The following is a 15,190-nucleotide window of genomic DNA, read 5'->3' on the forward strand; positions in this document are numbered from 1 at the left end:
TTGATCATAGGGGGGCACCATTTGGTGTCTCGGTTACCGACTCGCTCCACCACTTCTTGCCCGTCCTTCGCAGCCTTTTGTCACGTGCTTTACCGGGTCATCAGTCCCAGGTTATCTCATTTGTCATGCAGTTGATCTTGGGTCGCCCTCTCTGCCTACCACCATGTCCCTGTAATATGATCTTGTCACGTATCTAAATCATTGGGAGTTTTTCGGAGGTCGCTTCAGCGTCTGCTGTGAGCAGCTGCGGGATCTGGCGGAGCGCACAACGCGTGGGCGCGGTGCGATAATAGTGGTGGTGGCGGCAGGGCCGTATTATCAAATAGGGCACTGTGTCCAGGGCCTACTCATTCAACCACTCACCCAGCCACCCACTCACCCAGCCACCACCAGGGCCGTATGATTCAACAGGCCACAGTTGGCACTGTGCCAAGGGGCCTACGAAAAATAAAGGGCCTACGGAAAAAAATGTTTCGCCAACATATTCTTGAATAAATATATTTATATCACGTAGGCACATTGTATATACAAAGAATCAGTCATGTCAACCATAATAGAGGTTTTTGGGTTAGATCGCGTAAATATATAAATGTGTCGTTAAAACCCGCCACCACCCGACAGTCAACTAGTAATGGTTGTCACGGAAACAGAACAGATTGGTCGCGAAAGCCTACGTGTTAAAGTCATGTCGAATTTTAATCTTTTACTTCCCATAACGTGAGAGAAAATAACACCGGAGAGGAATTTTTCGAGATGTTTTTTCATTGCAAAATTAGCAATAACATCTTCAAATGGTGATTTTTCGCACAATCTCATTATCAATAGAGAGCAGTACAAGGGAAGACGGTCATTGTCATACGCGTGACGCAAGCGTGTGAAAGCGGCGGTAGTAGTAACATGGGGGGGTAGCAGTTGTCATTAAAGGCCTGGGGCTTACGAGAACCTTAATCCAGCCCTGGGTGGTGGTGGAGGCAACATCATCAGCACTGGGTTTGTGTTCTCACGCTTTTTTTTCTGAAAACGTATTAACCCCCACGATCTTGTTACGTTTTAATAGAGAACTTGTACAGTCGATTGACGAGGGAAGAGAACGATCCATCCGACAAACATTTTTACAACTTTATTTGTTGAAATAGGACACATCTAATAAAAAACGTGCCTTCAGGTGCAGTTTGCAGATTCTGCAATTTCAATTAAAGTGAAGCGTGTTCTTTGAGTTGTTTAAACAATTTAATTTAGGGACATGGCCTGTCTAAAATGTTGGATTTCCGATTTAAATAGCTTGAGCGTCATACTACTTAACTGCTGGTACCAAATGTATTCATATAACCCTTTGTCAAGTCACCGAGATGGATGAAAGCCTCCCCAAGCCACGTCAGTTATAGGGGTTGCTTGATCATACTTCCCTTCGCCGGTCAATGCTGGGTTGGCGATGGGACGCCAGTTCAGGTGTCACTCGCCACTGATGTTAGCCGGAGTTGACAAACTCAGGTCCCTGGATTCATAGGGCAGTGCGATGACCAATGTTCACCAGTGGTAACATTGCGGCACAATTTAGTTTGGATTAATAATGAAAATGTATGTACAGTTCTATTCGGTGAATTCACGTAGGTAAAAAACAAAACAAAAATCACGTTTCGGCCACAACACAAGTGGCCTTCATCAGGTGAAGGGGACCGTACTGTCACGAGGACAGCGTTGGAGTGAAGACAGTCCAGCCCAGGTCGCGTCCTTTTAAGCAACCTGGGCTGGACTGTCTTCACTCCAACGCTGTCCTCGTGACAGTACGGTCCCCTTCACCTGATGAAGGCCACTTGTGTTGTGACCGAAACGTCGTGATTTTTGTTGTATTTTTTACTTACGTGACTTTACCGAATAGAACCAAAGAGAATGTATGTACAGGTTTATGGATGAAAGGCTTTTCTGGTACTATTGAATTTTCGTTTTAAGTTTATTGAAAAAAATGCACGTTACCTTCGAATGCGTTTCCAAGGTGCTAAACGGACTGGCAGGATTGAGTCGTTTTTAATGAAGGTCGTGCTGCAACGCAACACACCATCTCCATCCAACTGTCCACATCCAGATGTTCAGGCACAGTTAAGGCTCTCCATGTACACATCAATATACAGGATCCTTGAAGACAGTAGGCCAAAACTGTCAAGGTCTGCCCTCTCATTGACAGTAACTAAAACCCTGTTGCTTTTAATAGCACCTCCGATTAGCACGGTTGGCTACGTACGGTGCGAAAGAAGTTTCAACGTGAATACAAGTAAAACCAAGGGGGAGTGGTCGAACAGCTGTTGGGAGCACCGCCCAATGAATCCAGCACGTCCTGGGTTGGATCACCAGTCTCGGCTTCACGTCAGTGGGAAACATCTGAACTAGTCCCCCGCCCTGCCATGCAAAGCAGCACCAATCAGTATGGTGCGGGTATGGTCAAACGACCGACATGGAATGAGGCCTTGATCAAGCAGAAGATTGACAATGGACCGAATATCATGGTTACTGCATACAGCTCTTAGTTTTGTACAAGTTGACTCAAGTTGTAAATTAACACCAAAAAATGAATTCTGTTGATACGCTGCACAAAGTGTAAACATTATACGGTGTGCGGATTAAAGTACAATGTGGACGAATGAGTAGTTTTATTGTAAACATCTTTTTTTAATTGATTTTAATGTAATGGAACAGTTCTACAGTATAATGCAACATCTTCGTATAGCAGCGCAATATACACACGTTTCCAAACGATTATAAAACCAAGAAAACAAACTTACCGTCTCTTGGCTACAATCAGAAATATGTCGCACCCCCTGATTTGCTTGTTGGCCGAGTGCTCTGACTATTTACCAACCAAAATAGGAGAAAGAAAGAAAACCCAAAATAAATCATTTACATTTTTTAAACTACAGTGATGTTGAAAAGCCTTGGTTTTGTCTTCGTACGCCACAACCGACACACACAATGATCCGCCAATAAGCATATGTAACTTAAACATGCAGCCAAGTTCCATACGATGTTCGTTGTATACAGGGATTCAACAGCAGTCACTTACACCCCCCACCTCCCTTCCCATGTCACTGAGTCTCTCCCACACCACCAACAGCCGCCACGCTGCCCTGCGTGGAGACCCACAGAGACGTTTCCATCCCATTGTCTTCTTTCCCCCATTGTCTTGAAGTTGCCAGCCACTTTTTGTAAAGGAAGATGTGTGAAGAATGTTATGTTTAAATAAATTCAACGTGTATCTTGTATCGTGGACTTATCAAAGATAAACTTGGTAACGTACCTTTTGTTCAGCCAGTTTCAATTGTTATTTTATTTCTGCTTTTTCAAAATGTTACTTCTCGTTCATGCGACCCTAACATCATAATTCTCATGTCAATTTAGCCACTTTTTTTTTTACACCGTGAGCAAAGACATTTCAGCCGGAGACAATTTGCCCACTTTTATCTACACGACGTATTTGGTCAAAATGTTATTAAAATGACAAACTAAAAAAAATTACGGACACAAAATGCACAGCACAAAACTTCACTATCCAGAAACTAGGGTTGTTAAAAATTAACTGGTTAAGCAACTTCTAAATGCCACGCCCCTTTAACAACACATGTAACGGACGTGCCAGATGTACTGCAATTACTGAACACAACCATCCTAAAGTGTTCAACTTAGACATTTTTGCATTTCTCTTTTTTAAAAAATTCAACTTTATTAATGCAATGTGAATGACAGCCCACAGTAAAGTATCCTCCTGCAACGCCTCTACTGCTAACATAGTGCAACAAACTGGGTTTTAGTACTCGCGTTAAAACCCGGTTCTCATACGGTGGTCACCGACACCACCCCAACTTGGTGCAAATGAACTCGCTCCAACCTGCGCCGGGCACTCAGAAACTTTTACAATTTTTTTTAAGAGGGGGGGGGGGCTCTGCCCCCTTCCCCCTCAAGGAAACAGTGGCTGAGGGGTCACGCGGGAGAGCCGGAGCCCGAGGCCGGCACCAAGAGTTCAACTAATAAAATTGCCCGAGTGCTCGGCACGGGATCGAGTTCCTTTGTACCACCAAGCCGGAGTGTGCTGGTGACTCCAACGTATGAAGAATCAGCAATTTAAGACCAGCAGTAGACGGGGAGAACAAGAAGTTGGCTCTAGAACCGGCCGTAAACCGAGCCCGAGGTTGCACGGTGACGACCGTTGGTTGGAGCAAGGTCTGCCCGACTCTTTGAATATTTTACGCGGCATGAAAAAAAAGTCAAGAAAAACAGGCGGCGTGAAGATGACGCTGGGTTTTCTGCACCGCTTCACATGCATGCCAGGACGACAGTGCTGCCAGGCACATCGAAAAAAAAAACAGTTGCTTACAAACATCGCCGGGTGTGATTGCGTGTTCCACTATAACCCGAGCCGGAGGGAGGGGGCACGTTATACCCTTCTTTACACAACAAAAGGTTTAAATAAAACTGTGACAAGTTCGTGGTGTCCTCCGCCAACATCGTAATTTACTCTCGTGCTTTCTGCAGCCTGTACTTTTCGTCTTCAGTTCAGAAACAAATTTCAGGAAAACGGAACGGCACAGCCAACAACTATAACACATTTGAAAAAGATTAAAATTAACAAAGGGGTGATGGGGGGGGGGAGTAGGGGCTGGGTCAGTGGGGGTGAGGAGTGGTGGATGGTACGGCAAAAGCAAAGATCACAAACAAAAGTAATGCAGAACGCTAGAAATTAGCTCAAAAGACACAACCCGTGGATCTCGCGTCAAGTTTCGGGTTGCTCACACGATAGCGATGGTCTAAGGTCCTATGGAAGGAGGTCACAAGCTGCGGTCCCGAGTCGGCAGGGTTTGGCCGAACCCCTGAACGTGGGACCAAACGACGCCTTTTTTTTTCGCCATCTTAAAATTATTTCAGTCTCTCCGCGTCCGTTTTCCGAGGAGGAGGAGCAGTGCCGATCGCTCTTCAGCACAAGTTAACATCAACCCACACATTTTATTTTTTCCGCACGGGGGGAAAAATAAACGAGTCAACTTGGAGTTTTTCATTTTCCCTTTTGTCCTTTTCACTTTGCCGCCTTCTCCCGTTCGGCAGGTTGGTCTTGAAGGATTTTCTAAGGCGTCTCGAGTGCGGTCCGTAGGTTTATTCCTATGCCCTGGGTCGGTCAACGCCTTTAATTTCTCTTTCCCGCGTCGCGAGCAAACTCGTGCGTCCGAGCGTCGCGTACACAACACCACCCCCCCCCCTCCTTCCAAAAACGACGAGTGAGGAAGTTCCAGAACGGCAAAGTCCAGTCCGGTTCTTGAAGACGGCCCCGTAGGCCCCCCGCGAGCGGGGCTTGGGGGGGGGGATGAGATGGCCTGGGCTGGCGGACGGCGGTGAAAGTGAAACGCACGTCCCACGGTGCGGGGCCGATGTCCGCAATCACTTGACTCGCTGGATCGATTTCTTCTTTCGCCTCTTGAAGAAGCAACAGCACCTGGGGAAGGGGAACAAGACGCAACAGTGCGGTTCTTTGTAAGGAAGATGTTAAGCAAGCCACGAATATCTCGTACCTTTACTTTTGGTTAATCGAGTGAGAACTCGAGAGACAAGGCTAGTCCTAATTTGCAAGAGCGAACTGTATTTTTACAGACACGTGTCTAGCAGATGCAACGATTAAACTCCTCCAATGATTCTACGGATCGTCACGATTTTCTGTCTTGTTTATGACGAGAGCATTTCACCCCTGCAGCCACTAGAGGTGCCTCACGCACCATAATGGTAGAACATTTAATATAGAATCGTGACTTCACGACTGGCGGGGCGGGGGTACAATTAATTGAATCGCTCGGCAGGCGTACGTACTTGGCAGAACCAGGCCACCGCATCATTGTCGGCAGTGCCGAGTACTCTCTCCACGCAGTCTGCTCGGAGGGGAGTCCTCCAGATCGTGCGTTTCAGGCTGCACTTGTACACATTTACGGCTGTGCGGGGCTGCATCTTGTAATAAGTCATTCGTCATAACCAGGGTCTTAATTTATCACTGGATATTTTCCGGGTTGCTGGCAGACTGGAGCAGGCTCAAGAGGCGGGATGTGACCACAAGCGCAGCCATATAGGGCATTGGCGTGGCTTAGCGGTAGCAGGGTTCGCTCCTTTTCTGCAGAGGTTCACGGTTGGGAATCCAGCGGCAGCCCCGTGAATTACCGTGAGTGTCATAACCACAACAACGTACGCCACTGCTTCCTTCACGGTGGATAAAAACAAAATTAACTTAATTATACAAGCAAGATATACACAGTTGCTGTGGTGTACCGGGTGTGGAAATATTTGCTGGGTTGCCAAAGCGGGACAAATTGAAGCCTTGGTCATAAACATATTCCACAAAATAACAATTCTGGCATGGGTGGCACATCCCAGGTGGGAAAGGCTGATTGAGGGGCAGGCGGTAGAGGGAGAGCTGGAGGGAGGGGAGGGGAAGGAAATAGTAAAGGGGGGGAGGAAAGAGTATAGGGGAGGATGCAAAGCGGGGTGGAGATGGAGGGGGGGCCCACTTGGTCTCGTCCACCATCTCAGGCTCGGGCTGTGCGGTGATGGGCGCGTTGGAATGTCCCGCCGTCGGGTCGTCTGTATTCAGCTCCCCGTTCGTGGAGCTCACCACCTGCACCAGGGTCCAACCCGATGGGAATCGGGCAGGAAGGGTTGTTGGGAAGTGGATGGTGCGCGCGTGGGTATGCACGTGCGTGCGCACGTTTGAGTGCGTTCGTGTGTGTTTTTGTGCGAGTGTAGAGTTTGCGTGGTTGCACGCGTGCCCGCATGTGGGAGTGGATATTTGCGTGTGTTTATGTCGGTGGGTGGGTGCGTGAGCAGTAATGGCGAGAGAGGATCGAGGCACACCTTTGAGGAACAACATAAAACAACTGCTCGCCCAACAAAACGAGAACATTGCCCTGGGGGGGGGGGGGGGTGACAAACAGCTGCTCAACCAATCTGCAGGGCTTTTACCCAACGAGGAAACTTTACATTTCTTGTTGCCAAAAGGAAACGCGGTGGTCCACGGCTGTACGGCAACGAGTCGGGGGGGCCCGACTCGAGCCGCGAGCACATTTGTCACACACTGTACACAGAAACGGCGTGAACTTCCTCGTGGACGACTATTTTTAGCTACCTGTGTCTGCGATGCGGCGGCGACGCGCGCCCGAGACAAACCGGTTTTCCCGGAGACCTCCCCACCTGCACATCGCCCCCCCCCCCCCGCCACAAGCCCAATGGCAGGGCAAGTGCTGACGCAGGGCGCCACGCGACCCTGGGGGCGTTGCTGCTGTCGCTAAACTTGACCTCGCGGGCAGCTGGTTAGGAGAAGGGGAGGGGAAACCACCCGCTTTGTTTTGACGGCTGGCTGGAATTGTCGGAAATTTCTCCCGCTCGCCTCTGTAAAGTGACGTGAGCAAGGATCGATGGCGTTCGCGCCCTGGACGAACAACTCGTCGTCGACGTGACGTCGCGATGCAATGGACGGCGCGGCTGCCCTACGCCCGGGAAGGACGACGCCTCGAGCGCCTTGGCACCCAGATTATTATTTTTTTATTCATGCCGAGTTGCAGGTTCAACTTCATCGTGCCGAAGAGGCAAATTCGTGACAACTGACCGAATCCATATTTCATTATTTTACTGGTTTTGCCGCCGCAAGCTGAATACAATTACGAGAAATCCTTCTGCGGGCGTGGACCCCGTCATGAGACTCCCACCTGTGCAGGCCAGGCAGCTGAAACATCAACCGCCCTGACTTTCTCCCAGCGGCATTAAACTTAATACTCCCCCCCCCCCTCCACTGCCACCCCCTCCAATTCCTATCAGCTGTCACCACGGTCACTCTTCCATCACCCATGCCGATGATAGCGTAATCATTTAGCATCGCGGTTTTTAAAAGCAAGCGTGGGGCGAGATTAAACTTTCTGTGGGTGCTCGTAACCTTAACTCTGCACTTAAAAATAACACGAGGAGGAGGAGGTGGTGGCGGCGGCGGTGGGGGGACTCGTGTCTACGGCCCGGCGGTGGCTGCGCCCCACTAGCGCGGCGTTTATTCGCGGCCGCCCTCCCATTATAGCGCGGAGAGGACGCGAGAGCGGAGCCAGGCGCACACGCCGACACGCGTGCCCCGCCACGCTCGCGGCGCAGTGAGCACCACGTAAGCAGGTTACAGGATTAGCCACCGCGCACCGGGGGATTTCCCACTGGAGGGCCGCGAGAGGAGTGGGGGGAGGAGGAGTTTGGTTGGGGTGGGATAGAAATTGAAGGGAAAGGGTGGAGCAAATAATAGAATAAAATAAACGCCAGCTCAAAAAAAAGTGCGGCTGGCGTGGAGAGATGGGGGGGGGGGGGGTGGAGGCGCACGGACCCTCGAGGGGCAACCGCGTGAGCTCCGAGCCACCGCCGCGCGTGTCCTGTCCGCCCCCCCACCACCAACACCCCCAGTGTGCCGCCCGTGGCAGCTGCCATCGGCCGCCCGGCGCCTAAAACCGCAGCACCAGATTGGATCAAGCCTGGGCGTGAGAGGAGCTGCGTTGTCGGGCCGCGACATCTTATCGGCCAATTTAAATCAAAAGAGCCGCACAGAATTTAACATTTGAAATGTTTACCGACGTAATTGTGTTACGTTGTCAGTTGCTCGTATGACATTCATTTTCAAGTGCTACCCGAAGTTATCTTTACTTTTGCCGCACGGAATACTTCATGCCGAGTAATTCGAAGCCAAGAATATATTATGAGACACTGTGGTCATGGCTTTCACTCGGTCAGCACAGGGGTCGGTAACGAGCGGCACATTCGGTGGTGACCGACGCTCAGGGTCTCAGAACACTGGGATGCAGGGCGGTTTCATTTGCAGGCAAGGTCTAAGGCTTCATTATCAGCTGCTCAAAATACAGTTTTATAGACTCTTAGAATTCCTGGACAGAGCACGTCCGGGTCAAACCAACTTGGGTTACGTGGCCACACAGCAGCCCTCTGTCCGGTCCACCTGCAGCCGTGCGTTTTTGCACCTTCCCCCACTGCATGTACGTCCCCCCCCCCCCCCGCTGCTGCTGCGCTTTCCGGAACGGCAAACGCCGGCGCGCATCCCCAGTGTTCCACGACCCTCAACGCTCCCCTCCGGCGGCGCAGCGCAAAGCGATGGCATGCAGCAGCAGTGGCAGTAAGCGACAGCGGAGAGAGAGAGATGAGAGGATCCCCCGAGGTTTGAGCACGATGTGGGGGGGGGGGGTCAAGGGGAAGAGAGGCGAGGGTAAAAGCGGGGGAGGGAGGGGGGGCTGGTACCTGCGTGGAACCCCCGTGCCTGTCAGCTGCCAGCTGTGCAGCCAAGTGCAAAGTGTTTGACTGTCGGCTAGGCTGGGATTCTCGCGATCCCTTGTGCTCTGGGGGCTGGCGTTTTTTGCAAGCGTGCGAGAAGAGGAAGGGACAAAAAAAAAACAAGGAACAAAAAAAGATACGAGAAAAAAATAAAAAATAAAACAGGCGAGGTGCATCCGATGAGCTGTGAATGTCACTTTCATGCGAAGCAGCAAGTCGATTAGTGGCGTTGTTAGTGATCGTAAGTTGGCGCGAGAGCACACACGGGCCTGGAACGTAAAGTTGGCAGAGCAATCGTCTCTGACCAGTGGTGAGCTCGAGCGAAGCTCGCATGCAAAACTCAATCGCAAAGGAAACGCGAGCAAGCTGCCAAACTTGTTTTTGCAACCTGCGCATTATAAGGTTCCTATGTATAGGACGACCTATAGGCAACATTACCTTCACAAAAAATATACAATTTCAAAACAAATATTCACGCTAATACCCAGACTGACAACAAAAACAACCAACAAAAAGTATATGTAGATTCATACCCTGTACTATAAAGTCCAGAAATGGTCATTCCTGTTCGGCGTATTTATTTTCCGTAATGTGTTGATTACTGCACAGTATTATGACTGTCTAGGATGTACATTTCATAGCATTAATCCATTAAACCATTTGAAGTCACAAATTCCCTGTCATGGCCCCAAACAAAAACTCATCTGAAATTCGCCAAACGTCAGACCGTAAAACCCTCTGGTTATCTGGTACAAACTCATCGCTTCATCCAATTTGTGACGCAGCCATAATCCCCGCGGGACAATTAGTAAACGCTATTTATAATCCTTTTATAAAAACGCTGTTCGCAGGCAGTACGCCCCACACGTTTCTTAGCAAATTGACACCGGAATAATCAATATTTAATGTCATCGATAAATCAATAAGCTTTATTTAGAGCACGGCGACAAGCCCGCTGCCGACACTCGAGTCTCTTCGGCCTGGGTAACACACGCAGGAAGGCGATAACAGCTCCCGCAAGATGACCGGGAGCGTTGGCACGACAGCGGCGTGCATCTGCACTTCAAACACGTACACGTGTCCGGCCGAGGGCAGTGCGGAAAGATCCATTGTTCTACTGTGCTACATTCCAACGTCTATGCGTTCCAAGCCAGCCCCTGATATCTCCCGTCTATACGAACGACATTCACGGAAGCGACGACGCTACGACGATGAACCGTTTCCACGACAACGCAGCCATTGGCGGGCAACGGCGTGAGGCGGTGGTGAAATCTGTGGGGGGGGGGTGGCGGGCGGTGCGGGTGGTGGTGGTGAGGAGACGGCGGTGGAGGCGGTGCGGCACACGGTACCTGTGTCTTGGGCACGGGCTGCGGGCGGCTCGACGGGGGCACTGCCGATGGGTCCGCGTGGATGGAGGCGATGGGCGTGGGCTGTGCGGGACAGACACGCATGCACTTTCACATTCCTCGCTGTTCGCGAGCACCTACGACCCTGAAATATCGATTTTCGTAGCCAATACAGGATGATCCATATTTGTATTTGCGTTGGTAGTTTAATGCCCTCCACCACCCAACAAGAATGTCACGTTTACAAAGATATTGATAAGTGCCAATCTAATGATCAAACTATGACCAATAATGCATCTCCTCGTCACCGGTGGCTTAATACTTTCCATGAATGCAACTATAAAGCCCGACACGGCCCGCGAGGGGGTAGTGTAGCCAGCACCACACCTGACTGCATCAGTCTCCCCAGTGCTGTTCATTTCACAGCGCATTACGTGCACATTTAAGGCCGGGTCAATCTAGTGGAGGCTCAGGACCGGTTCAGACAACAGCCACCGATGTTGGCCGTAACTGGGAATCGAACTCAGGTTGCCAGCTTCGTAGTGCAAACAAAACCCCTGCGGGCCCGCCCGGCGAGGGGAGATCCTCATCCAGCAGTGGATAAACGACTGTACACGTGCAAACTATAACATAATCACCCATTCGCTCGCTCACTCACGGCTACACCCCAAACAAATAACCGACGCGTCCGCCGTCCTTACGAGCGTTTTGCCGGTCCAGTCGTAGTTGTAGTCGAACGTGTAGCCCTTGCGCTCAAACAGGTCCATGAACAGCTTGCGCAGATACTCGTAATCGGGCTTCTCGAAAAAGTCGAGCCTCCTTACGTACCGCAGGTACGTGGCCATCTCCTCTGTGGCACGCACACACACACACAAGTTGAGCGCGTGAGAATTACGCGGCGACGTGCGTATCCGTCGTGTTGCGCAAGCATCATTGCCGCCCGCTGTCCGTGATTTGTCTCCAACTCTCAACTGTTTGTGCGGTGTTCGACTCGAGACGGAAACGTTAAGTAACGACTGTAAGCATAACCATCATGTCTTCGTTGGAGCCTTTGCGCTGTAAAAACGGCGCGAACATCAAATGTACCGGCTGATATTATTTAGTTTGCAAGCACGTGTGCGTCGTGGACACTGTGTACACCTGTGCGTCATAAAGCTATGGCAATTCTGTAGGCATCGAACGGAATTGGCAATGTCGACGCGTATGACTAATACAAGTGCCCGTCATAGGACATCGATGCTGATGGCATGCGTCACGCCACACTGGCATTGTGTACGTGCCTCGCTGTGCAGTCGTCACTTTGTACACGTGAATTGCGTAATGTGAGAGTACAATGCAAATTTATTTATGCGGCGTCTAAATGCAACTGCAAATTAATATTTTTCTACAGTCATTACTATGTTTGTTTACCTGGGAAGGCCTCACCGAGTCTCAAGACTCTCTTAACAGGAGGATCCTGCAAGGTGTTCCCAGTAGGGGGTGATGTTGCAACGTGTAATCCAAATTGAGTAATTTGCAGGTAACGATTCAGTGTTGGGATGTTTGTGCAATACCAGCCACATTATACATATTCATATTTTATCTATGAAACCGGAGAAGCTGGTGGAAGACCATGCAGAACAGGGGGAAGAACATATGAACTCCAGAGTAAAGGCGCGAGAGTCGGGAATTGAACCCAGGACATTCTTGTTGCAAGGCACAAGTGCTACCGCTGGCGCCACCCTGCCACCAAACTCAGTGGGAAACGTTGTTTTTTTTTCTTCTTCTTCAAGGCAGCCGCCCAAATTCGGAGACTTCTCACTTGTGGGACTCACCGGGGAAGCTTTCGCAGAGGACCTCGATGGGAGTGGCTCGCTTGGTGTCGCCAATCTTCTGGTACCGCTCCTTCAGGGTGTCAGCCTGTGGGGCAGCAACAAAGATAAAGACCCCCCCGCCCCGTATAGCATTTAACAGACTCTGTTGGGGCAAGTGCTGTTTGCGAGTCGCACCTATGAAGACCGGCACAGCGCACGAGGGGGGTGGTGGTGTGGCTAGCACCACGCCCCGGCCACCTTGGTCTCCGCAGTGGCGATGTCATTTACACACCGCGCCAGGTACTCGTATATGGCCGAGTCGACGTAGGGCAGGCCCAGGACCGGTTCAGATATTCGTCACGCATGTTGGCCGTGAGCGGGAATCGAACTCGGCTCGCACCAGGTTCGTAGTGTAGCACGCTAACCGCTGCACTACCGCTGGGGAGCAATGCACATAACCACGTGGATTGCGGAGGGTTTGCGGAGGGACCGAACAGCGAAATTTCACAAACACCAACGGCAAATTGTCTCTTCTGTGCTCAAACTGACATAGGGAGGTGGCTCATCCGCATCGGCGGTTCCAAGAAAATGGTGGAAATTTCTAATTCCTATGGCTCGACCCAGACCCTCCCAAGGACAATCGCTGTTCATATATTTAATCAACTCTGGGATTTATGGGCTGTGATGGCAAGGGAACTCACAATCTTCCGATTGCCGTGTCGAGTACTATGCTGCTGCAGCACCACCCAGCTGAGAGAGATATAATACTTTATATGCCCAAGATAAACTCAGCGAGTCTCAAGGTTGGTTGCATTCTTACAAAAGCCATGTACATGAAGACCATTGCTCAAAGACTGTATATCTCCACCCCTTATTTTTAAATAGCACTTCTCACAATCGACACTTTAAGAGCACTCCGTCTGTGCAGTCGAGACAGGCAGCGGCAGCAGCAAAAGGTTACCAACAGAATTTGGCGATGGGTAATTTGAAGAATTTTGAGCACGTCACGGCAAAAAATGGTCTATTTTTGAGAATGGCGGTGATGATGTCACGGCGTCTTTGTTGGCAGACTGCAGTTACACGGTAACTCACAAATTACCGGGTAGCTAGAATGGAAATAGAACCTTCGACTGCGCAAACTAGCACGGTCATAAATGCAATCATAAGTGAGTTTTTTATGGCTACCAGTTCGAATCAATGACCATCATTAATTCTATTTATCACAATTGCAGCAAGGTTCTATCACAGCCAAAATGCATGGGTAGGGTGGGGGGGGGTTGGCGGAAATTTGACTCGGGTGACAAAATCTGTTGTCACGCTGCTGAAAGCCAGCACGTGCGCACACACCGTCACTCACCACCACTCACCTTGAGACCCTGCCAAGGCAAGCTGCCTCGCAGGAAGTACATGAACATGTGACCAAGTGCTTCCAGGTCATCTCGCCTGCTTTGCTCTGAGGAAAGAAGAGTGGTGGAGGTGAGCGCATGGTTTGCCTGCATCGGCCGCGTTTCGTCTTCACACGCCCACGCCCACCCCCGACCCCCCCCAAAGGCGAGGCATTAACGTACCCCGGCAAGTGACACCGCGCTGGGCGAAACGTACTGAGTGCAACGATGCGTTTTTTTTTCTTCTTCGTAAACCGAATCTACGCAACGTGTTACGTCTCTTGCTCGCACCGCATCGTCCCGACTGGCAATGGCACACAGTGTTTCCAACCGTCACCATTCGCTCGGCGAGATTTTATATCGCGGCGGTGCAGTCCAACCCAACACTCAGTCAATTCGCGTACGCTGCATCGCTAACGAGCACACGAGCATTTGCTCCTCCCACTACACTCCCACCAGCAACCCCATCACCAGCCCACCCAGACAAATGGTCCGTTAAAATATCACGATTCAATTCTTGATCAAGAATCACACCGTGACACGGCACTATCTACAGAGTGGAGACTGAGAGGATGCGAAGGGGCCAGAGAAGCGGAGAACTTGTACAGCGGAAGAGACGGCAGCAGCGAGAAAATCAGAGAGAATGGGAGGAGGCCGCGACTGGACCGGAGCAACGAAGGCCACGTAAATAATGGGGGAGCAAATGGAATTGGGGTGGGGGAGGGAGGCCGAGCAGTGGGAGATTACAAAGGCTGGCCACAGCAACACAATCTTATTCGAGCGTTGATGGTTTTTGTATTGTAGGAGCTGCAAGGTTACAAGTTGAGAGGTGTCCTCGAAAAATCTTAATAGCCCAAAAATGTTAATGTCCAGAGATAATTCTTCTGTTGAGAGTGGGTGGATTTAGTCGATGAAAAAAATCTAATTATTAAGTGCATTGTGCGACCATCTGGGAAGAGATGAGTTCAGAAAAAAGCTATTAAAGAAAGTGTGTTCCCTTGAGGCTCACACTGGTAATTCTCAAATACATGTGGGTTATCAAGTTTTTTTAAGACACCCTGCATGTATCAATTATAAACATATCAACAGTAGCATCAGCCATGATCAATCCACTGCTGGATGGAAAACCTCCCACCCCACCCCCGACCCACCCCCAAAACGAATATAATCGATGCATGTATCAGGAGCAAAAGAATACATTTTAATCCACGAATCTCGGCATCATTATGTGTGTTAACTGCCAACGTCACCGACACGAACGATGTATGATATTAGCCAAAAATGGCCCGCTTCTTCCGCACCAGGCTTCACGCTTGCCACGGAATCCTGCCCATTGCACAAT

The 15,190-nt window shown here is 50.2% G+C and overlaps 1 protein-coding gene across 4 annotated transcripts in view; it reads right to left on the reverse strand.

Annotated features, from left to right (window-relative positions):
* Positions 1–2,640: 2,640 nt before the first annotated feature.
* LOC116940748 (casein kinase I-like) overlaps positions 2,641–15,190 on the reverse strand; it is a 44,359-nt gene continuing 31,809 nt past the window's right edge. For 3 of the 4 annotated variants that reach the window (XM_032950935.2, XM_032950942.2, XM_076067586.1), the window contains exons 7-13: positions 13,831–13,916; positions 12,485–12,569; positions 11,372–11,520; positions 10,674–10,754; positions 9,292–9,396; positions 6,531–6,637; positions 2,641–5,473 (exon numbers count right to left, since the gene is read on the reverse strand). In XM_032950935.2, coding sequence (XP_032806826.1) covers positions 5,419–5,473; positions 6,531–6,637; positions 9,292–9,396; positions 10,674–10,754; positions 11,372–11,520; positions 12,485–12,569; positions 13,831–13,916 — 668 coding nt within the window. In that variant the 3' untranslated portion in view covers positions 2,641–5,418. The remainder of the gene's footprint in view (positions 5,474–6,530; positions 6,638–9,291; positions 9,397–10,673; positions 10,755–11,371; positions 11,521–12,484; positions 12,570–13,830; positions 13,917–15,190) is intronic. The other variant, XM_032950950.2, reaches the window with a different exon arrangement.

The sequence above is a fragment of the Petromyzon marinus genome, chromosome 1 (genome assembly GCF_048934315.1).
Source record: "Petromyzon marinus isolate PM22_M1 ecotype Great Lakes invasive population chromosome 1, UKy_Petmar_22M1.pri1.0, whole genome shotgun sequence".
Taxonomy (NCBI): Eukaryota; Metazoa; Chordata; class Hyperoartia; order Petromyzontiformes; family Petromyzontidae; genus Petromyzon; species Petromyzon marinus.